The sequence below is a fragment of the Xenopus tropicalis genome, chromosome 5, assembly GCF_000004195.4.
Source record: "Xenopus tropicalis strain Nigerian chromosome 5, UCB_Xtro_10.0, whole genome shotgun sequence".
Taxonomy (NCBI): Eukaryota; Metazoa; Chordata; class Amphibia; order Anura; family Pipidae; genus Xenopus; species Xenopus tropicalis.
Window position 1 is genome coordinate 99,534,335 of NC_030681.2, and position 25,158 is coordinate 99,559,492.

At 38.6% G+C, this 25,158-nt stretch overlaps 1 protein-coding gene across 1 annotated transcript; it reads right to left on the reverse strand.

Annotated features, from left to right (window-relative positions):
* Positions 1 to 14,728: 14,728 nt before the first annotated feature.
* On the reverse strand, positions 14,729 to 23,607 carry thpo (thrombopoietin). Its single transcript, XM_002935147.4, has 4 exons — positions 23,178 to 23,607; positions 17,957 to 18,072; positions 17,395 to 17,481; positions 14,729 to 15,422 (listed from the first exon to the last, which is right to left on the reverse strand). The coding sequence occupies exons 1-4, from the start codon at positions 23,188 to 23,190 to the stop codon at positions 15,105 to 15,107; spliced, it is 534 nt and encodes a 177-aa protein (XP_002935193.1). The 5' UTR covers positions 23,191 to 23,607; the 3' UTR covers positions 14,729 to 15,104.
* Positions 23,608 to 25,158: the final 1,551 nt, after the last annotated feature.

The window sequence follows — 25,158 nt, forward strand, 5'->3', positions numbered from 1 at the left end:
CACAGCAGATACTGAAATCAAAGGTTTGGCTGTTATTATCCACAGTAATGAACTAGTATAACACTTTTGACTCATATAATTAATTGGATTTTCATAATCCAGCTTTAGGACTTGAAAAACGGATTATGTTTTAGGTAATATTTATGCAGAAATATTACATTCAAAAGGATTTATAAAATTTGAAGCACCACTTTATATAGGCTCTGCACAGTGGGCATAGTATGAAAAGATGAATTCTTTGTATTTTGTTTTGCCACCAGAGTTAAATGATTACAGCAATCTTAGGTTTTTCAAGAAATGTGAAATACACACTAACTGCAGCTGATTACACAGTCATCCATCTCTATAATGTACACAGAAGAAGTCAACAACTTCTATAATGCACAAAACAGACTGTGAAAAATAAGCAGACATACAATAAAAATCATCATGGAATGAGTATTTTTGCCCTATGTGATGAAGAAATGGCTTACATGCCATTTTGTCTGGGGTGTGTCTCTGTTAACTACAATGGCATTGATATACTGATCTGACCTTTATGTTTCTGTATTTATCTTTTTCTTTTTTATATATTCTCTTTTTTGCTTTTACTGTAAACATGTCTGGTTTTCATATAGGATGTGTTGCGTATGTGGTGCATTATTGTTTGTAACTGTTTACAAAAGTTTTCTTTCTTATGTGTTTATATATAATTATGGAAAATTAAGGTTTATTTTGCCTGTTATATATATATATATATGCGCTGCCAGCGCCGGAACTAGGGGTAGGCAGAAAAGGCACCTAGCCTGCGCTCCCTTCTCATTGCCCCCACCAGTTGTCATATCGCGGTGGGGGCACCCCCCAAATTGACGGAACTGTGCACACGCAAGGGTAGAGGTGGCTGACTTGGTTGCCTAGGGTGCCCGGTCGGCTTGGCCCACCCCTGTATGCTGCTTCTATCAGCACTTACCAAACGAACATACTAGGCGATGCACTGAATCCACTATTTTGGGATTTGGCTGAACCCTGAATCCATTATGAAATAATCAGCTGAATACGGAGTCGAATCTGAATCCTATTTTGCATATGTAAATTAAGGGACAGAAGGCGCAAAAAGAAGAAAAAAAATTGTTAACTACCACGTTTATGTGGCGAAAAGTCACATGATTTTAAAGTGATACTGACAGCCAATTAAAATTTTTTTTTACACCTGCTATGTGTTTTAATTTGTATCAGCTTTAAATTCCTTATAAACTAAGTCTGCAAAGTTTTTTCGCTTCATAATTATGGTAGCACGAATTACAGACCCACGGAGCAGCCATGTTTGTTCCCCTCCTCCGGGTTTTAATTGAAATGCCTCCCAAGTGAATAAATATGCCCAATCACAAACCTGCAAGGCCCCTTCTGCTTTCAGTCTGGTGTGTGACAAGCTCAGCTCCATTGTCTATGTGTAATGGGTGTGGGGGGGAGGGAGAGCCCTTAGAAGCAGGCAGGCAGGCACAGGATAAAATTTATATTTAAATTCTTCGTGGGAAGAGCAGAAAGGGGGGGCAGCCTTTTGAAGCAGACAGGCAATGGAAAAATCAATCCTGCCTGCTATCTAGTCCACAATGCGAGGGAGGGAGGGGGAACTCTTTGAATCAAACAGCAAGCTGAATCCTTCCAGTTTATGACGTTGTCCTTTTGACAGATTGAGAAGCTACAGTCGGGCTGCCAGACAGTCGGGTTCAGGATCTTCAGTAGGATTTATGTAGAGAAACAGGACTTAGAAAAAAACAGTCAACATGACCTATAGGTAGGTTTGGAAGTAGGTTCATATTTTTAAAAGAAATTTTTTGGTGTCAGTATCACTATAAGGATTCTAATTTGATTCGGCCAGGACCATGGATTTGGCTGAATCCAAATCCTGCCGAATCTTGACCCAATCCTGGATTTGATGCATCCCTTATATATATATAAATATATATATACCTCAAAAGACACTGTCACCACACTCATCCATGGTGTGAATCCCGGTGCTCTGCAACTTCAGGATGCCGTCACATCCCTCCACAATAAATAGATTTGAAAAAGATGCATATGGGATGTGATTCTTTTTAATACACTTTTTTGCAAATAATCCGTGTGCCACATCTTTTTCAAATATATATATATATATATATATATATATTTATATACCTTCCAAAGATTGTTATAAGCGCACTCCAATAAACGCCATCGAATAAATGTTTCGGCTCTGGCCTAGAGCCTTTCTTAAGATACAAATGGCCACATAAAAACATCACGTTAAATACACCTACAATCACAGGCGTGTCCCAACTACTTCCCAAGCACCTCCCCCATAATTAAAGGGATAGTGTTATCCTTTAAAAAATCTCAGCCCTCAATGGAGCATAAGCAAAGTGTAGTGTGTCCATTTCATATTTTAATTATCCCAGCCTTATCTTGTATTAAAAAAAAACAGTTAAACTGGCAATATTCATTAAGTTCCCTTGGGGCCAACGTTCCCAGTTTTTTAATCAAATACGTTTCTTGCTGTAACAAAATTCGAGCTCCGTTCCCCCCCCCCCTGACATGATCTATTCCTATACAATAGTTTTCCCCACATAAGACAATCCATATGGACAAGTCATCATGTAGACTACATATATTGTAGTGCATGTAGTGTGATGTTTAATTTTCTGTCCTGTCTGTGGGTGCCTAAAGTACTCACCAGGAGCCATATATCTACACAATGTACAATTTGGGCATTTATAGCACCCTGGTTTGTTCCCTTTAAGCCACATAGTCTCGTATTTCTGATAAGCCATTATTGGGGGTTTGGGACACAATTTTGCCAAATCACGATAAGCCTTTACAATAGACCAGTTTGTCTTTACCAATTTGCTAATCTGTTCTGAGGCGACATTAAATCTTGTTGCAAAAATCTATCGATTCTTACCATCTTTTTGCCGAGAAATCGGGGATCTGACCCTTTCCACAGCTGTGTCTAGGACCCTTTGTAGTACCGCATCCTCATATACCCGTTCTCTGAACCTCACCCACATCTGATCTATCTGTTCCATACATGTCTCACCCTAAAAAACTGTGAGATGGGCAGAGCTCTTTTGAGCAAGAACGAGTGACAGCTAGACATATGTAATAAAGTATTCTTATCTGTTGATTTACGGAAAAGTGAGTAGTGTAAAGTCTCCTGCTCTCGCCACACTTCAATATCTAAAAATTTAATTTTATGCTGATCACAGCAAGCCGTAAAGCGGATCGGCGTGGGCAGAGAATTTAATCTACCTACCATCTCCAAGAATGAATTCTCCCCCCCAGATGATAAAAACATCATCGATGAACCTCTTATAGCATAACAGTCTATCGCCATACATTTGCAATATATTCTGTGTCTCATACATATACAAATTTGCTGATGCCGGTGCCATCAGGGCACCCATCTTCTGGCGATAAAACTGGTGCTCAAATTGAAAATAATTTAAATTAAGGCACAATTCCAGTAATGACAGTAAAAATTGCACAGGGGGAACACGATATACACTAAAACTGAGAACACGCTCACCAACCAACCACTTTTAACCCCTCCAAGTGTGGAATGCTTGTATCTTGAGAAAGGCTCTAGGCCAGAGCCGAAAAGTTGATTGGATGGCAATGTTACAATAAAGATTGAATTTTTACGAAAAAGTCCTTGGAGTGCACTTATAACAATCTTTGGAAGGTGTAAAAAATTCCCTAAGCTGCGCCCAGGCAATAATTAATGCTGGCTGAATTGGAATTCGGAGTGTGGATTGTGATGCGATTAAATATATATAATATATATACACATTTGGATGGATACATTTTTTTGTGTCTTATTTTGCCTCTGTATTCTATACAACCATAACATGAAACTGCTCTTAGTATATTTTAGGCAAACCGAAAGTCCTTTTTGGCAAAATACAATTAACTCTGTCCACATAGAGCACCATGTTGTTATTTTCAATGGTAATGTTACTGTGGAGAAGCCATGTGATGAATGAACTACACAATGAAATGTGTGGCAAGGACATTGTATACATTAATGGAGAAGACTGGCTCCATTAGGCTGTTAGTCCAAGGAAAATATAATTTACTTTTTTTTTCTTTTCACTACTTTAAAGATTAAAGTGACACTTGCTGCTGACTGCGATTGCACACCAGAAACTCATTGACTGTGTATGGGGCCAGAACAGATTAGGATATTGCAACTCTGCATGTCCACCATTCCATTCACAACTCATACTAGTTGTGCTGTAATTCACTATGACTTTTGTGTGACAGTGCTGCTATCTGCTGATACTTTTGGCACTAACAGGAGTCCTGAGCCCCCGCTTACTTGGGGGAACAGGTATTACTTTACTTGATAGCGTGCCTCCACCCAGGATAGGGACAGATTAAACTGTGACTCCCCTCCCTGGGAACTTGATACTGTACTGCAATCTCCGGTACCTTGCCCTTTCCCTTTGGGGTAGCTGCTTACCAGGCAGTGAGGATCCTCTTTGGATGAAGAGACCAGGACGCTGGAATGATGCTTAACCAGTGGAACTTATTTACTGCAGATAGAACAGACAGGCAGGTTACACAGGAGTACTGTTACATGTCAGGTTACACTCTCACTTCCCTTTGGAGACCCTCTCTCCCTGGGGCTACTGTCGGTACTCCCACCAAGTGATCCTCCTTTGGGGTTCCCCCTGGTACTCACGCCAGAAGACCCTCTCTAGGGCTCTCCCCGGTACTCCTGCCAAGCGGACCCCCCCTGGAGACCTCACCCCAGTACTCACGCCCGAGCACCCACTGGATTAGGTAATCTCCTGAATTTAACACTGTTGTCCCTGACTCCAGCTATGAGTGCTGGAGGATCTTAATCCCTCTTTCTCCTGTAGGGGCAATGTCTGCCCACTAATTAACCTGTCTTCCACTCCTAGAGTGAGATATTACCTCTGTACTACTATCTAAAGGCTAACCCATTGTAAGCCTCTGAATAGAGGGAGGTCACTGGCTAGAAAACCTGACAGCACATGGCTGCATACCCCTATATAGTCTAATGCACCACCCAGTGGCTGCTACCCGAACTGCAGGGAAACTCCCTTTTTCACACAAAAACAACTAGGACCACCTTTAGGTGTCCAAATCCCATGAGGCCACCCTCTAGTGCCTGTCTAAACGGGAACCCTCCTGGGGGCCAATTTTGGGGATCCCTACACAAATAAAAATAGAAATGCCATCTTTTATATATACTGAATTACAACATCTTTATAACAGTTAGTATCCAGGCCTTCACAGTTGTGCACAGGGGGTTATCATCTTGAATTTTGTAAGTCAGTAACATATTTAGAGTGTTCTGGGCAGCTGTTTGGAAGCTAAGTTTAGGGGTTGTTGCATTACTTGTATAGGGACATTTATAGTGTATATGCACATTATATTTGGGAGTCGGTCCCTAAGCTCAGTAACTGACAGCAGCACAGAGCATGTGCAGTGAATCAGCAGAAAAGAAGATGGGGAGCTACAGGGGCATATTCAGACACACATATCTTCCCTGCTAAAGGGCTGTGGTCACTTTGGACTGGTGCTGAACCTCAAAACATAATGCACAGTATTTATAGCCTTTTTTTATGCTTTAGTTCTCCTTTAAGGCCAATCGATCAAGTAACAACAAATATTTCACTCATAACTATTTTCTTTTCACCTCTGCTATCCAGCTCACCTCACTTTCTGGACAGAGAACACTCACTTCAAGCCCCACAGGTGAGGACCAATCAGTTCCCACACCTGTGCAGACTGTTAGCTTCTCTGCCTAATAGAGCATTCTGGGAGAGATAAATCTTACCTCTAGGTTAACTGTGCCACAGCCTGTTTTGTCTTACCAAAGCTTGTGTACCACACCCGTGAGTGGTGGCTATAAGTGTCTTTGAGCGTGTGTGCTAATAGGTTGTGTAGGCCACAACTGACAAACTCCCTGCAACTCCCAGGACCTTGCTGTCCCTTGGGTGCTTACCAGAGTGTTGTTTATCCAGGAGGAATTGACCAGGAGACTGGATGTCAGAGGAAACTCTCTTTTAACCTGAAAAGAATAATTATAGTACACACACAATTAGGACCACCCTTAGGTATCCATATCCCACCAGGCCACCCACTGGTTTGCCTGTCTAAAGGGGAACCCAGGCTAATGGGCCCAAATCTTGGGGTCCCTACACTTGGCTTTCTCTTACAGTGACTGCCTCACCTGCTGTTCTGACCTGTGAAGGGCTGCATATTAGCCACTCTCCCAGATAATGAGATCTCCCTGTGGCACATATAGAATTCTTTCAGATGTTCTATCACTGTTATTTCCCCCCCTTGAAATTCATTACATTTGTCTTTTCCCCCCTTTATGACTTCACACTACCAACATGTAAGATTTTTTGACAACCTTCTTGCTTGACTTTATATCCCATTTTCTCTGACATCCTGTCATGGTGATTTTAGTATCCCCTTCAGCTATAATGTCTTTGCTGTCTCTAAGCTCCTTTGATTTATATGCTGATTCCAGTAGAAACTCCATTGATATTATAGTCTAAAAACTATGTAACATATATGGAACGTCTTAGTATGTGCTGTGTGTATTAAGGGTCGAGATCAGATGATTAGTTTATGTCTGCCCCTGGATCAAGATAAGTTTATTCATTCCGTACTGAAATATACATATAGAATAGAACTCAATTTTTAATGCAAGTATGCAAATTACTTCTTGTTCCAATATCCGTATGTATAACAAATCAACTTACAGGACTAGGTGCTTTTTGGTAATTTCCCTTTCAGATAAATAGGGGGGAAAGCCTGAATACAAAAAAAATAGGGGGGAAAGCATTTGATATGTCCTGTCTGCCATTATCCAGAGAAAGAAAGAAATCTGAAACGTTTAAAATAAAAAGATCAGTTGCTGTTGGGCTAAATTGCCTGCAGTCAATTATATGAGAATGCAGTGCACACTTCACTTTCACACCAAACGTCAGAAATAAAACCAACCAGACTTATCAGCACAATTGCATCCAATCGAAGCACAAGCTTTAATTTTGATGCATAAGCCACAATTGTATCCGGCACATCTCCCCCTTATGACTACTTCTACAATGTAATGATGGTGAAACTGCATTATAGGTTAAAAAAAACACAGGAATTGCATCCGAAATTTCACTCTGCACACTGTGGTAGGTTAAGTAAATGGCCCCTTTTGTTTTCTGTTTCAGTACAAAGAGATCCCAGGAACAGACAGACAAACAGTAACAGTTAAATGCTTATGGCATAGCTAGTTATGCAGGGGTTAAGCAGGTTATATAAACTGCTTCTGAGCCAGTCAGCATCTCATGCATGCACAGCACAGGGCTCTACTGTTACATATTGTAATCTGTGTATTGGCATTATATGTTCATTCTCAGCTGTTTGCTAAGTTAAATGTTTTCCAGATGCTCCAAAAATTCTCTATGCCTTTCATTCCCCCATATTTAGTCTAAGGGGAAATTTCAAATCCAAACTTCCAGAATATCTTTATGGTTTAACTCCTAGAATCCATGAGTCATTTTTCTTTCATTTTTTTGGTGATTTCTTAGAATTCACTAAGAAGTTACAGATTACTTGTTTGATATTCAGACACAAAACACAAGCAGAATCCCAAAGACGCCAGTAAATCTACTTCATGGTTACACTATAAAATGTGCCCTACACCATTAGGTAGTCAACTTTTTAATCTAAAGGTATTAGGTTGGTGTCCTCCTTGTTTTAGGATTGTTTGAGTCAGGTCTGTGTGACTGGACCCACAAAAGCAAAATACTGGATGGAAAACCCAATCTGGAACTGCATGGGGTAAACTTCAATAAAGTACAGGTATAAGACCAGTTGTACAGAATGCTTGTGACCTGGGGTTTTCCGGATAATGGGGTTTTCCATAATTTGAATCACCATACTTTGTCTACTAAAAAATAAGTAAAACATGCAATAAACCCAACAGGAATATTTTGCATCCAGGAAGGCTGAATTATACCTTAGTTGGGACCATGTACAACAGGGATCCCCAACCTTTTATACCCGTGAGCCACGTTCAAATGGGAAAAGTGTTGGGGAGCAACACAAGCATGGAAAAAATTCCTGGAGGTGCCAATAAGAGCTATAATTGGCTATTTGATAGCCCCAATGTGGATTGGCTGCCTACAGAAGGCTCAGTTTGGCTTTACACTTGGTTTTATGCAATCAACACTTGCCTCCAAGCCAGTAATTTAAAGATAAGCACCTGCTTTGAGGCCACAGGGAGCAACATCCAAGTGGTTGGTGAGCAACATGTTGCTCATGAAACACTGGTTGGGGATCACTGATGTACAAGGTAATGTTTTATGATTACAGAGAAAAAGAAAATTATTTCTAAAAATTGGAATTATTTGTTTAAAATGTTGTCTTTGGGAGATGGCCTTCCTATAATTCTGAGCTTTCTGGACAACGGTTTCCAGATAATGAATCCCCTACCTGTAGTATAATAACAGGGGTTTAGCTACAGGAGTTACAATCACAGGAGGGTACTGGGCACAATTAATAGCATTACTACTGACCTAAAAATTGTAATATATTTGGGCCATTTATCAGACACACATGGCCATGGGTCACGTCAGAAATAAGTGATTTCTGGTAAGGCCCCATCTGGAATATGCCATGCAGTTTGGACCTCCAGTGCTCAAATAGTATATTATTGAATTAGAGAGGGTCCAAAGAAGGACAACTGAGCTGGTAAAGGACATGAAAAGCCTCAGTTATAAAGAAAGTCTGGCTGATTGGCCAGCTGGAAAAGATGTGCTTGATATGATATGATAACTATGTATAAATATATAAGGGGATCATATAATAATATCTGCAATGCTTTTTTTACCAGTAGTATTTTTCATCCTAAATTACTATGTTCCTATGTAAAGAATCTCACCAAACTGAAATATATACATCAGTAAATATTGCCCTTTTACATATTTTCACTTGAGCCGACCATTTAGTGATGGTCTGTGTGCTCCCTCAGAGATCACCTGGCAGGAAATAATGCAGCTCTAACTAACAGGAAGTGTTGAAGTAAAAAGGCAGAACTTTGTTGGGGGTTCCTGGATCCCATACATGTAATTTTTTCACAAGTGAAATGTTTAAATTCATTTCAGTGTATTCAGGGTATTGCTCTGTAGATGAATTTTAAAAAAAATCTATAAACATATCTACGTTATATAACAAAAAATGAATTTTAACGCTGGCAAACCTGTCTGGCTGCAGGTTGTATGTTTGCAATCTGAAGTGTTTTGGGCTGGGTCTCTTCTGCATTATTGGGCTGTTAGGTCATCACTTTAGGAACTAGGCAGAGCAAACCAATCTCTAAAAAATTTTTCTTCCAAAATTACTTTTTCATTTGCCTAAAATGCACGAGAAAGCTATTTCTGCTGTGCAAAGAAAAGGCAGGATTAGGTTTGGAACATATTTCTCTCTAAGATTCAAAACCTCTCTGAAACACTCACAGTGGAATTATTTGGCCTATCACCTTTTTATGGGAGTTGTGCAATAATGTGACATAATTTATTCTTTATTTGCCCAATCCCACTAAACAGTTTTAGTATATATCCAAAAATATTGACATGAGATAAATACACAAGGTATTTTCAAAAGCACTGATTTGTTCTACAAAACAATATAGAGTAGTATAGTACATAATATAATATAGTAGTAGTACGGTACATAGAAAGCATATCAAAAAATAAATGTGTCTAGTATAGTTAGGATCTGAAAAAATAACCACAGCATATAGAGAATAGATCTGAATGGAATCATTTAAATAAGGTCATTAAAAGCACCTAAAACTCTTTTTTTGTTGGCAAACTAAAACCTTTTTTTTAGCATTTCATACAATATTCATACAATAACTCTGAACACAGTAAAGGGAACAAGTCAAGGGTAGATCTCCTTTAGTTAGAATGGGTTGTGGGAGAGACACACCAATTTATTTATTTTTTTTACCTTAACCCCCAATGGGGTTGGGCTGTGGGCATATTTTATTTTTTTATAAAAATTATAAATCCAATATACGCACAAAGGTCCGGTCCCCAAACCCTGCAGCCCCAACCACAAACTCTTGGGTATCTATATATAAATACGGCCTGACCTTGCCCACCTTGAGAATGGGTAGAAGAAACAATAGTTCTGAAAGCAGTTGCATTGTGCAGTGCTGGCTCTTTCTGAAAGTACAGGATCAGGCACAGTGCACTGAAATGGCTGCCTACACACCAATATTACAACTAAAAAAAAATACATTTATTGGTTTTAATTATAACATTTTAAATGGTAATAAAAACAACACCATAAAAGTCATGACAGATCCCTTTAAGTTTATCAGTACAGCTGGCCTCCTGACCAACAATTTGATGAAGCTGTAGTTTTCAGTTTATCTTATACAGATACTGCAAGCAAAATTATCTCTTTGCATATTTCTAGTGGATTTTGAATCTGAACTCACATTCTTCTGCTGCAGTACCAATCAATCTCGAGATATTTCAGCAAAGCACACTGCTAAACTGCTCCTGGTCTTGCCCTGGTACACAATTGCTACCTGTGATATCATAATGTGCCTTAAAACCAGCAATGCTAACTAAAACTAATCTTGTCAGCAGCAGTGTTTGAATCAACATTTCTTTAGTCCTTGACACCAAGAAGTTTAATGCATTTTGTAGTCATTTATGATTTTTCGAATATATGTTCAATCTCAATGCACCCGTGTGTAGCAGTTTCCATACTGCCTCCCTAATTGTAAAAATAGACTCTTGTCTTGGCTGTGACCAGGCTTGAGATCACAATCTGGCATTTCTAGCAAAGCAAATTAGGGCCTGCTGACTGGTGGCTGCCTGGTGGCATGTAATTTTGTAGTCTCATTGCTTTAATAATAACCCAGGAAAGGAGCTTTCCTCTAGTGGCTAAGCTCCCACCAGTAGCCACCAGTAGATGTTCCTAATTGACTTCACTGTACCCATGGGAAGTGAGAATAAAGTTATATTAGTGAGACAGAGGGAGCAGAAGCCAAAGAGGAAACAGATGCCTTCAGCAACTGCTAAACTTTTGTAGAGAGTGGCAGATGTAATCATAAAAAGTGGAGTTAATCCTACTACAGAGAGTTTATATTCACAGAACCAATAGATTAATTAAATTACCGTCTATACCCACAAATAGGTACCCAGTTGAATAGTGTAGCAACTAAGATGCAAGTGGATCTTGAATGTAAAGTAAAACTTGCAAAAATGCAACCATCTCTGAACTGTTGTCAAATCTTTTCTTACAGTATGTTTACTTCTCAATCGTAGCACATGAATGTTAGTACAGATTTTTTGTATTGTATTTATATGAATACAACTTGTACATTGTTAACTATTCCATTTGTTGATTTCATTTCTACCCTCTGCAATAGAAGACAGTGGGTTGCATCATATTAAAGTGTGTCTGCTACAGGTTCCAGTAGTTACTGGGAATGTAGCCAGTGAGAACAAGGGAGACTACATATTGTACCTTGGAGAAGCAATACTACCCACCATGTAATCCATGGTGTGTTTTTTGTCTGGTTCCTAGTTCCTGCTTATCTATATATACATCATAGCTACATTTCACTTATGTATCCATCCTCTACCTGTGACTAGCCTTCTATGACAGTTGATTAGCTAAGACTGCAATGCTGGAGTCCACTATTCCACATACAACTGCAATCATAACACAAATAGTGTAATATATGTGAAGCTCACCCTGATTTAGTGCTAAGTGCCCTATAGGTGTGGTATGATTGAAAAGTGTCCAAATAAAAATTAGAAACAAGCAAAGAGGGCTGTAAAACAATTTCAAGCTTTTAATAAGTTACAAACCGGAAGTGACACGGTGGTCACCTCTGTGTAGCTTCTCCCAATATGGAAGTATCGGCAGAGTTACACTTGAGAAGGTCAACACTCACTCACTGTGGCCCTTGATTTTGTTTGATTAAATATTAGCCTTCAGTCCAGACCTGAATGCATATCTTGTACCTCTCCATTTGTCAGCATGGCAGCTGACCATTAGTTCTTTTGCAGGGTTGAATATAGTTTAAAAAAACTTTTAAAGTGGTAGTTCATCTTTAGATTAATTTTTAGTATGAAATAGACATTGAAATTTGCAACTGGACTTTTTTTAAATTTTTTGTTTAGCTGTGCTCCCGTTTGGTATTTCAGCAGCTATCTGGTTGCAAGGGTTTATTTAGTTAGTTGGCTGCGGGGGTCAGTGACCCCCATATGAAATCTGGAAAGACGTAAATAATTCAAACACTATTCTATACTGTAAGATAAATAATGAAGAAGAATTGTAAGTATAGGAATAGGGCATCATATAACATATCAAAAGTTAAGTTAATGGGGCCCACCCCTTTGACCATGGAGGGGGTTATACAGTGGACTATATGGTTCATGCTCCTGTTTGAGGTCCCCTATTTGCACAAACCCTCCCTGTTCAGCTCAAGTAACAGACTGAATACACTGATGTTAAAGTCATAGTTCCAAGAGAATCTAAGACAGCCAGTATTTAACCTAAAGAAGCATTCTCTCTAAATCTTCCCCTATTTGACCCTTTAGACTCTTCATCCACCCAGCCACCTCTCTTGACACCCTCTAGGGGACCACTGGGTTGATTATATATATAGCTTATTGATTTGATGGGTGACTATGACCTTTGATGTTTATTATGGCTGAAAGTGGAACATGGTGAAAGCAGCGAGTTACATTATGTTACATGTGATTACCTGCAATAGTTATAGCAATTGATGTTACCAGGACACCTTTAGCACTTTCAGTTAATTTCACTGCAGAGGGCTAACATAGTGCTGGGATGCATGGAATATTTTAAATACACACAGAATTTTTATGGGGTTAGGTGAGATTTGTGCCAATGCCTGTTGTCTAATGATGTCAGAGAGTAAAGTCTAAAATTAACTCTTACAGCTTTTACAAAGAACTTGTAGAAATCGCTGCTCCTTCTAAAATAATTGTACTATATTTTAAAGTAGTACTGCAGTAGTTAAAGTTACAATTCATTTTTAGTATAATGTAGAGACAACTTGCAATTGGTCTTCAGTTTTTATTTTCTGTGGTTTTTGAATGATTTAACTTTTTGTTCAGCAGTTGTCTAGTTTCTTATTTTAGCAGCTATCTGTTTGCTACAAGCAGGTAGTAGTTTGACAAACCAGAATATGAACAGGAGAGAAAGAGAATAGAAAGTTAAATAATAAAAAGAAACAATAACAATAAAATTGTATCCTTACAGAGCAATTGTTTTTTGTTTGCCCGGGGTTTAGTGACCCCCATTTGAAAGCTCGAAGCTTAGAAGGCAAATAATTAAAAAACTATAAGTTAACCATTAAGATCTATTAAGTTGAAACATTGCTATTCTATAACATACTATAAATTAACTTAAAGGTGATCGACCCCTTTAAAGGAGAAGGAAAGGCTAAGTCACTTGGGGGTACCAAAATGTGAGGCACCCCCAAGTGACTTAGATCGCTTACCTTGTACCCCGGGCTGGTGCCCCTGTACGGAGAGAACAGCACCAGCCTGGGGTAGCAGCGAGCGCTTCCTACTTCCTATTCGCTTGCGCGCGTATGCGCAGTAGAGTGAAAAGCCGAACTTAAGAAAGTCGGCCTTTTACTCTACTGCACATGCGCCGGCCCACGGATTTCGCCGGCAGAAGGAAAAGGAAGAAGGAAGCGCTCACTGGGCTGGTGCTTTTTTCTCCTAACAGGGGCACCAGCCCGGGGTACAAGGTTGGCGATCTAAGTCACTTGGGGGTGCCTAACATTTTGGCACCCCCAAGTGACTTAGCCTTTCCTTCTCCTTTAAGCTCCTGCTTAGCATTCTTATGAAGCTCAGCCAATGTTGTAAATGCCATGTTGACCAATAAATTAGATGGCTGCTTTTTCAAAAATAATTAACTCTTTCCTATCAATGATGATGTTGGCCTGTCACTGACAGGAACATATTGGGGCAGATTAAGAGCTTACCACAGAAAAATTCACACACTCTCTATTTATTCCTATGGGAATTTTAGAAGTGTGTTTATCAAATGCTGAACTCTTTTACCCATTCTCACACTTTAATAATTCTGCTCCATTATCACCCAATGTTTACAGAAGCTACTGCTGAACCTTTGCATTCCTTCATGCTCACACATAGATAGTTACATAGTTACATAGGGTTGAAAAAAGACCAGAGTCCATCAAGTTCAACCCTTCCAAGTAAACCCAGCACACACAACCTATACTGACCTATCTATACACTCACATACATAAACCCTATATACCAACATCAATACTAACTTTAGATATTAGTATCACAATAGCCTTGGATACTATGCTTGTTCAAGAACTCATCCAGGCCCCTCTTATAGGCATTAACAGAATCTGCCATTACAACATCACTTGGAAGGGCATTCCACAATCTCACTGCCCTCACCATAAAAAAAACATGCGCTGATCATTATGGGAAGAAAGAACATCCCCTATCTGCCTATAATCCCCTCTAATGTACTTGTACAGAGTTATCATGTCTCCTCACAAGTGCTTTTTTTTCCCAGAGAAAACAACCCCAACCTTGACAGTCTAACCTCATAGCTTAAATCTTCCATCCCTTTTAGTTTAGTTTAGTTGCACGTCTCTGCACTCAGTCCAGTTCGCATGGCACACTAACAGGATTTACAAATTTATTACAAATATGTGTGTGCATAAATATATATAGTTCAGAATCCTCTAATGTAAAAAGTTTTTCAGCAAAATCAGCTTCTTGAGATATAATCACCTACATAGAGCTGTGGAAATTTTGTATCAGTTCATTCCACAAAGATGGATGGAATAAATCAATGTAAGTTATTGATGGTAAATAAAAATACACATATTTTACATTTTTGTTTACTCCATAAAAGCAAATGTTTTTGGAATCAGGGCACTGCTATAAAATAGCAGATTCAGTAGTTATAAAAGGACAGACGACATCTAAAATAGACTGGCAAGGTACAGTGTAGTCCACACTTTCAGTGATGTTCATGTGGCCAGTCCATGAGTGTCATCTGCAGGGGCCTTCTCTCAGGCGATGAAGAAAAAGAGTCATTTTCCCATGAAGCAGTTTCAGGAATCTATTAAAAATCTCGGTGCTGTCTGAGGTACTGATATGCCGACCATCTGATGGGAGGACAGATATTTCCACTGGTATAGAACTATTGCTTATACTCTCTAGGGCCTTGTTAATGAGGCCAGAAGTCTCTTTGATATAGTGGGTAATTTTTATTAGCTGTAGGGATATACATTCTGGGGTTTTCACATTCTCTGTTGCATTCAACAGCAGCTTTAGATGTAAGAGAATTTCATTCCCTTGCTGTAATTCCTAAAGAGAGAAAGGAAACATGTAGTAGGAATTTACTTTCAACATTATTATATTTCTTCTATCCACAGTTCTAGAATATTTTCCACCTCTTCCTATTCCCCCACCCTGGACATTTGTTGTGGCCAGTGCTGTAAAAAATAACATTAAAGAAAAAAAAAATATATATATATATACAGTGGAGGAAATAATTATTTGACCCCTCACTGATTTTGTAAGTTTGTCCAATGACAAAGAAATGAAAAGTCTCAGAACAGTATCATTTCAATGGTAGGTTTATTTTAACAGTGGCAGATAGCACATCAAAAGGAAAATCGAAAAAATAACTTTAAATAAAAGATAGCAACTGATTTGCATTTCATTGAGTGAAATAAGTTTTTGAACCCCTACCAACCATTAAGAGTTCTGGCTCCCACAGAGTGGTTAGACACTTCTACTCAATTAGTCAACCTCATTAAGGACACCTGTCTTAACTAGTCACCTGTATAAAAGACACCTGTCCACAGAATCAATCAATCAAGCAGACTCCAAACTCTCCAACATGGGAAAGACCAAAGAGCTGTCCAAGGATGTCAGAGACAAAATTGTAGACCTGCACAAGGCTGGAATGGGCTACAAAACCATTAGCAAGAAGCTGGGAGAGAAGGTGACAACTGTTGGTGCGATTGTTCGAAAATGGAAGGAGCACAAAATGACCATCAATCGACCTCGCTCTGGGGCTCCACGCAAGATCTCACCTCGTGGGGTGTCAATGATTCTGAGAAAGGTGAAAAAGCATCCTAGAACTACACGGGAGGAGTTAGTTAATGACCTCAAATTAGCAGGGACCACAGTCACCAAGAAAACCATTGGAAACACATTACACCGCAATGGATTAAAATCCTGCAGGGCTCACAAGGTCCCCCTGCTCAAGAAGGCACATGTGCAGGCCCGTCTGAAGTTTGCCAATGAACACCTGAATGATTCTGTGAGTGACTGGGAGAAGGTGCTGTGGTCTGATGAGACCAAAATAGAGCTCTTTGGCATTAACTCAACTCGCTGTGTTTGGAGGAAGAAAAATGCTGCCTATGACCCCCAAAACACCGTCCCCACCGTCAAGCATGGGGGTGGAAACATTTTGCTTTGGGGGTGTTTTTCTGCTAAGGGCACAGGACAACTTATTCGCATTAACGGGAAAATGGACGGAGCCATGTATCGTGAAATCCTGAACGACAACCTCCTTCCCTCTGCCAGGACACTGAAAATGGGTTGTGGATGGGTGTTCCAGCACGACAATGACCCAAAACATACAGCAAAGGCAACAAAGGAGTGGCTCAAGAAGAAGCACATTAAGGTCATGGAGTGGCCTAGTCAGTCTCCGGACCTTAATCCAATAGAAAACCTATGGAGGGAGCTCAAGCTCAGAGTTGCACAGAGACAGCCTCGAAACCTTAGGGATTTAGAGATGATCTGCAAAGAGGAGTGGACCAACATTCCTCCTAAAATGTGCGCAAACTTGGTCATCAATTACAAGAAACGTTTGACCTCTGTGCTTGCAAACAAGGGTTTTTCCACTAAGTATTAAGTCTTTTTTTGTTAGAGGGTTCAAAAACTTATTTCACTCAATGAAATGCAAATCAGTTGCTATCTTTTATTTAAAGTTATTTTTTCGATTTTGCTTTTGATGTGCTATCTGCCACTGTTAAAATAAACCTACCATTGAAATGATACTGTTCTGAGACTTTTCATTTCTTTGTCATTGGACAAACTTACAAAATCAGTGAGGGGTCAAATAATTATTTCCTCCACTGTATATATACCTTAAAAGAAAGGTGCACACTGGGAACAAAAAAATAAAAAAACACATTTATTCAAACCATCTAAAACATCAGGCCAACTTTTTAGTCTCCATTTAAGACCTTTATATGGATAAAAACCCTTATTCTATTTCAGAAATTCATAGTCAAGAAAATATATATATGAAATGATCTCTCACCGTCATGTTTTGCCAATCTGAAAGTCTGACCTCAACATTTGGAACAATGATTGGAGCCAACAGTGGTGGCCGATCTGTGCATTGTGCCTGAGAAAAGAGACTGTTTAAGCATTATGTCAGAACAAATGGGTATCTGTAAGGAAAGTGTATGAGATCCTGCAGAGGCAGGTAAAAGTGCTCCAGCATGGTGAGGTTCAGTAAGATACTGCAGATGACAGAGTTGAACTTCTTTTGCTGAGTTGGGATAATCTACATAAGGGTAAAGCAAAGAAGATCCTGAGGGATGAGATTCTGTGATGCTTTCTTGTTCAGAATAAGACCCTAAATTGAAGAAACATCTACGAAATGAATTTGCAAGCAAAAGTGCTAGTTGAAAATTTTATAGATTTAGATATTTTTTCAGAAATGTTTATCACATAAATGAGAAGCAGAAGAGACATTTATCACAGAACAATATCCTAAGCCAATATAATGAATTCTTTTTCTAAATTGCTTTTTCCCAGTACCCTTTCTCTCAGTTCTAAACTTTTTCCATTCAACTATGACACAACCCTCTTCTCACCGATTTCCTCTCCAGGACTCGAACCCGATTCATATATAGATTTATAAGGCGAAGATCGCAAATTTTCATTGGATTCATTTCGGGGCTCAGCATAATAATTATTAGAAGACAGATTCCTGCAAGCAAAACAAGAAAATATCAAATTTTAGTAAAATACACAGGGCCCGATTCACTAAAGTCCGAAATAAGGAGTGCTATTTATAGCATGCGTTAAAAATCTTATCACTTCTTATTTTTTGCTCGATTCACTAAAAGGACACTTGTCATAATTAAGAAGCGATGTTCTTGGCGTTATTTATCTTGCGACGACATATTTTCAAGCAATATATTACACAGCGCACAACATTTTACGCAGCGTGCGATATTTTACGCAGAGCGCAATATATTACCCATGTAACCATTACTTTCTGAAGACTACCGTTCTGAAAATTTTGCGCTCTGCGTAAAATATCGCGTGCTGCGTAATATGTTGTGCGCTGCGTAATATATTGCTTGAAAATATGTCGTTGCAAGATAAATAACGCCAAGAACATCGCTTCTTAATTATGACAAGTGTCCTTTTAGTGAATCGAGCGAAAAATAAGAAGGGATAAGATTTTTAACGCATGCTATAAATAGCACTCCTTATTTCGGACTTTAGTGAATCGGGCCCACAGACTCCTATACATATTATTTCTGCTAAGGTTGTTTAAAATAAAAAGAAGGCATCCAGCAATGCCATTTTCTGTAGTATCCTATTCAACAAAGATATATGCTTAAATATTTTATGTCAAGGCCATGTGGCTTTAGATTATAGATAGGGTTATCCAAAAAATCGGAGGTCCTAAGCACTATGGATAACAGATGTCATACTCGTGCATATGTATGTATGCTTTATTTATATAGCACTAATTATGTATGCAGCACTGTACAGCAAAACAATAATAATACTAGTTAGATTCTCTTTGGAGGAATTCAGGGAGGGCATTCCAAATGTAAGGAGCAGCAAGAAAGGGGAGACAGCAGTAGGAGTGGTGCAACCAAGTGATGATTCTGAGAGGAACGGAATTGGCCACGAACATATGGAGACACAAGAGAAGAGATCTGGGCCAGATTAAATTTAGCGAGAGAAAGTTAGCTCATGGTTTATCACATAAAAACGTATGGATGAGATTTTATTCAAGGATAAAGAAACTGTTCTCCTAATTCAGTTCCAGTTTTTTTCCATAGACTTAAAATAGAGTTTTTCATCTCAAATTGGATCTCATCCATGAGTTTTCATGTAATAAACCTTTTTCTCGCTGATTTGAATCTGGTCCATAACTAGGTGCAGAGGAATGAAGGGATTTAAAGTTTCTAAGTTATTATAAAAGAGTTTATAAGTTATTTTTTGTTTTATGGGAAGCCAAGATAAGCACTTCAACAGGAGAGGGGCCTGTATTAGCAGCAGATTTAATACAGACTCTAGTGGGAAGAAATGGGAGTTAGGGAAGTAAGTTAGTAGCAGGTTTCAGTAGTCTAAACAAGAAGTGGTACAGTTACTCTACCTCATCTATACCATTAACACACCATATGTACCCATATTCCTTTGGAGGAATAAGATTTTCCCAGTCTTTAGACTGTAGAGTCAGGTACTTAGACATTCATATGTCAATATGTTCCTGTGGCAGTTGGGCTAAATTATTCACACCATGATGAAAGTCAGTATCAGGTGTAGCAGCATTCCACAAGCTCAGTACATGTCTGATCAGTTGGACTAAGAATTATATTGTACATGCCCCATTCTCCTGAATAAAACCTTATGGAAATCAAGAAGAGTCATGTATAAAGTTGCTTTGAGTCATGTTTGGTTTTCATTCTGTTAGAAATGGGCAAATGCAGTAGAAGCAAGGCGTATATGTGCATAAGGACTTATTCAGTACATCTGCATTTTGGTGCACTCCATGCTCAACAATGGGTATGTCTGTAATATAAAGCTGTCTGTTTATATTTTTTTATCACTTTGCAGGTGAGTAGAAGTGCAGTAACAGTTTCTATGTAACCAAATAGATTTCAATAAATTATTAGTTTTCATTTCTTTTATGCTCTCTGACTAACTTAAGTAATGAAAGTATGGAATGTGAACATATAGGGGTCTCTGTCATGCTTTACTGGAAGTCCACTCCTCCCCAGCTCTTTAGTTTCCTGAACTTATCTCTTTCAGGAAATAATGGTCAAGAGCAGATTAATTGTTTCCTCTAACATCTTTGCTTCAGAAGCAGAAATGTGTTCTTAAATGTTAAATATGTTGCTCTGTGGGTAAAGACATATGCACAGTCACTATATATTTGTCCAGTTCCAGCATACATCGGTTAATGTGGTCCCTTATCCTGGCATCATAAGAAAGATGAAGATATTATTCTATCATTATGGTACTGTTGAGTAATACTTGTGCAATTGGTTGGAACATGGCATGAAAAATTCCATTCAATAATTTCCCTGGGGGAATGGGACAGCAGTTATTGGGTGTTTGGCTAAGGATTCATATGAGAAGAGTACTTGGTGGGGTGATGTGACACACACTATAATTAATTTAAAATCCAAAAGACATGGCTTTTTATTTAGCATATGTGTCCTAAATTTGTGAGTGCAAATCCATTGTTGTTTAAGCACACGTTCTTGCTATTAATTTTAATACCTGGCTGGCAATTCCTCACATCTCACATCATCCTGATACAATATTTCAGTAAAACTTTATATATAAAGGTTGAGCTGTGGTTTTCACAGTGTCTGAAAATGTCTGTTTTCGCAACTGTTCCTTTCCCAAGAACAGAAACTGTTTATCTTTCCAGTGACCTCAAGGGGCTACTGTGTATCAGCTCTTATACAAATAAGAGATTTTTAACTAACTTGCATAATGCCTGGCTCATAGGAGGGAAAGTAATATTCATCCTGGTACATTTAGTACATAAAGGGTGCATAAAATGAGCAGCAGGGACCGCACACACACGATTCACAGTGGTCCTTAGACTGCTTTGTCACATGGGTCTTGGGGGCCAGAGGCAGCCATGTGAGGAATGTTGCCTGTCCCTTGCCTTAGAGCTTTTAGACTTATTGGAATAACATCAGACAGTTATTATGTGTTAGCCCAAAAGCATGTGGCTATGGCAGAAAATGATTCTACTCCGTGGCTTTAATTGGATTTCTCTCACATAGGCACTGGTATGTGTTGAAACCTGTGCCCAGTACAGATTTAATTTTGGATAATAATATTGCTATACAGGAATTTCTACCCCCACTCACCAGTGAAAGGAGAGGGTAAATGATAATGGCATAGAGATGCTACAATGCAAAGCAGATTTTATGGATGGACTTTTTAATCCTACTTAAAGGGGTTGTTCACCTTAAGATTAGCTTTTAGTATGATTTAGACAGTAATATTCTGAGACAATTTGCAATTTGTCTTCATTTTTTATTAATAGTGATTTTTAAATTATTTAGCCTCTTGTTAAACTGTCAGGTTTGAACTTTCAACACCGATCAGGTTGCTAAGGTCAATATTACCCTAGCAACCAGGAAGTGGTATAAACAAGAGACTGGAATATGAATAGGAGAGGGCCTGAAGAGAACGAAAAGTAATTAAAAAAAAGTATGAGTAATAATAGTTTAATTTGGCTGCCAGGGTTAGTGACCCCCATTTAAAAGCTGGAAACAGTCAGAAAAAAAGAAGACAAATAATTCAAAAATTAAAACTTAATGAAAATGCTGAAAACTTGAAAAACTGAAAAGAATTGGCTATTCTTTAACATACTAAAAGTTAACTTAAAGGTGAACTACCCGTTTAGAATTCACTCTCCTATTCTCACAGATATTTGGAAGGGCTTGCCAGGAATTCACAAATTAAGCATGGATAGTTTGGCAAGCTAAGCACCTGTGTGCAGACACACCTACTTTCACTTTTAGCGGTTCTGGCATTTTGAACAGAAGGTTATTGATTTTCTAGAACTGAAATGTCAAATTATAGCTTCCCTGATGTAATAAAATTGTTTAAAATGTAAGTATTAGTGCAGTTAAATAACTAATATTTATTTTGCCCTTTAAAACTTTCTCTTACCCCTTCAAGATGATATATTTTGCATACACATACAAAATGATTTATTTTATTTGGATTTCCACTGCCCCCCCCCCCCCCCCCCCCATTTAATCATGGACTCCCAGTTGCTGTCTATATTGTTATACCTCTTCTTTACTGTTATATTAACAACAATCCACTGCCCCTTAAACTATTTGCATTGTCTTAGATAACCCTGCAAATATGATACACCAGTATGTATTTTTAAGCCCTAATTATTGGTGTTGAGCCACCCATGAACTAGAGTTTTTGTATGCTGCCACAGGTAACAGTGATCAGAATATCAGTATCATGTTATGCTAACAATGCAACTGTCTGTCAAACACATTGGCAGCCTCATTCACTGCCTCCTTTACCATCATAAGCACAAGGGCACCCTGACAACCCCATACCCTTACTGCCATAGCAGTTTCTCTTGTTTACATATAAACAGGGAAATTAAATACAGCTTTGGGACCTGTTATCCAGAAAGGAATCTTTCCGTAATTTGGATCTCCATAACTTAAAATCATTTACATATTAAATAAACCCTATAGGATTGTTTTGCCACCAATAAGCAATAATTATATCTTAGTTGGGATCAAGTACAAGGTACTGTTTTATCATTACAGAGTAAAAGGGAATATTTTTTTAAAATTAGAATTATTTGCTTATAATGGCGTCTATGGGAGATGTCCTTTCCGTAATTCAGAACTTTCTGAATAACGGTTTTCTGGATAAGGGATCCCATACCTGTAATACAATTAAATAAATGTGTAGCCCTAAATCAGCCTAAATGTTAAGAAGAAAATATCACCTATATAATATATCACAAGTATGAATATACTATTATTATACTACACTTTTACATGTGGTGAAACAGCAGCTGTTGACAATATATTTAAGCCTGATATAACTTTTAGGGCTCTTTTTGTTATATTATAACACATAAGCATGTATTTCACTCATACATACGGTAAGCCTGATGAGAATAAATGCACATAGACGCATGTACATAAGAATTTTTCTTTTGTATTGTTAGATATAACTAGATTAGAAGGCAGTACTGGTTTGCTGTTTCATAACTATGTGTAGCATGAATATAACAGACTGTATAGTCCAGAAACACATTTTAGAATAAGTCATACTTACGATTCATATCCATCCCCAGTCAACTCTTATTGTGTCTCCATCATATTTTGGGAGGAAGCACATGTGTCTCTGTCCCTGGTCCATTTATATGACAAAGGAAGAAATTTTCTAACCAAGAGACCCAGAAAGTAAATTAAGAGTTTAAGTCTGGAAAAAGGGAAATGAGAAGAACTGAGAAAATAGAATGAGTGCACACTCTGATTAAGAAATGATGAAGCAATTAGCATGGACCAGTACTAGGGACAGTTACAGGCAGAATATGAGAGAGCAGAGAGCAATATCTACATGTAAGGGTCTCTCTCTGACTCCAGAATAAAAGACTGAGCAGAGACAAGCTCCGGACTCCTTGCCAAGCACCAGAAACGTCCACATCCTGTTGTTCTGTGAGATGTCAGGGCATCGGGCAAAATGTGAATGTGGGTCTTGCATGTGTGGGAGCGTGCATGTTTCTGAGATATCCCGGCTGTCAGGACATAGTGGGAGGAGAGGGAGGGAGGAGGAGTAGGGTAAAAGGATACAATTAAATACATTTCTATCAATAGGCTTTATTTGCTATTGCAAAATATACTATCATTGTAAAGTGTAGGAGATATAAATTATAAGCCCAACCATGTGTAATAGTCCATGCTGAATAAAGGCTGATAGAATGGCAGCCCTCTTTTGAAGAAACTCCTGGTGACATGAAAAGTAATTCTAGTCTACCATGTTAGCAGATACATTGACGATACATGGGTAGATTCATGTAAAATTCAAACTTTGTTTATTAATGGATGGGGGCAAATTGGTTTGGTCAGTCCCACATCCTGATGTGGCCCTTGCTCAACTGGATATTCCAGCCATTTTGAATATGACCAAGCCCTGATAAAACATCAGTTGAGGCAGCCATCATTTTGGCTTCATACACAGCCCAAAGGGTCAAGAGTGGCCAAGTTGGTAGTCAGTATTGGACCATGAATGATTTTTGTCATATATATACAAAAATTGCCTAGGTGCCGAGTGTAAGTAACAAAATGTAGATAACAACTGAACCACCAAGCTGCCTAGATAGATAGATAACAAATGGACACAGTACTCACAGGACTTAATCAAAGAGCAATGATATCCTTTATTGGTGCAAAAAAAAAAATGACATTTCAGTCACAACTCCTGGACCTTTCTAAAGAATGAGAAATCTTGAGAAAGGTCCAGGAGTTGTGACCGAAATGTCGATTTTTTTGGAAGGATGTTATTGCTTTTTGATTAAGTCCTGTGAGTGCTGCATTCATTCATTATCAATCTATATATATATATAGAGAGAGAGAGATCATAATGGTGCACGCCACTAACAAAAAATACAACCTGGGTGCAAGAGCCGTATAAACTAAAATATTGCAGGAGTAATGCCAGCACACAAAGGGTTTCATACAAATGTATATAAAATGATATTTATTGAGGAAAAAAGAGCAAAATAAACATAGCAAGCCTCAACGTTTCAGTCCCCACTGGGACTTTCATCAGGAGGCAAAAACTGAAGCACCTAGGCAAAATGGTGGTTCAGTTGTTCATAGTTAATTTGTGAAGTATCACCAAAAAGTTTGTATGTTCAAGTTTATATTTTTGACAGCAAAACAGGCTGAACCAATGGTAGCCTGAATAAAACTGTTTTGATCATGCTTCAGGTACTAATAAGACAAATTAATCCAGGAAAGTTACAAAAATTGTAGTTATGGTTTTTAGGAGTTTTTTTGCTTTGGTGTCCCACAACTGCACAAGCTCAACCCCCACTTCCTGGTTTCTACTTCCTGGATGAAGAACTCACTTACAGCTTCTTCACTTGATTACTCATTAATTCCACTCACATCAGTCCATGCCTCAGAGGAACTTACAATCTAAGGTTCATATCGCATCCACACATACCATGGCCATTTTTGTGAGGAACCAGTAAACCTGCCTGTTTCTGGAATGCAGGAGGAAGCTGAAGTACCCAGAGGAAATAAAATAA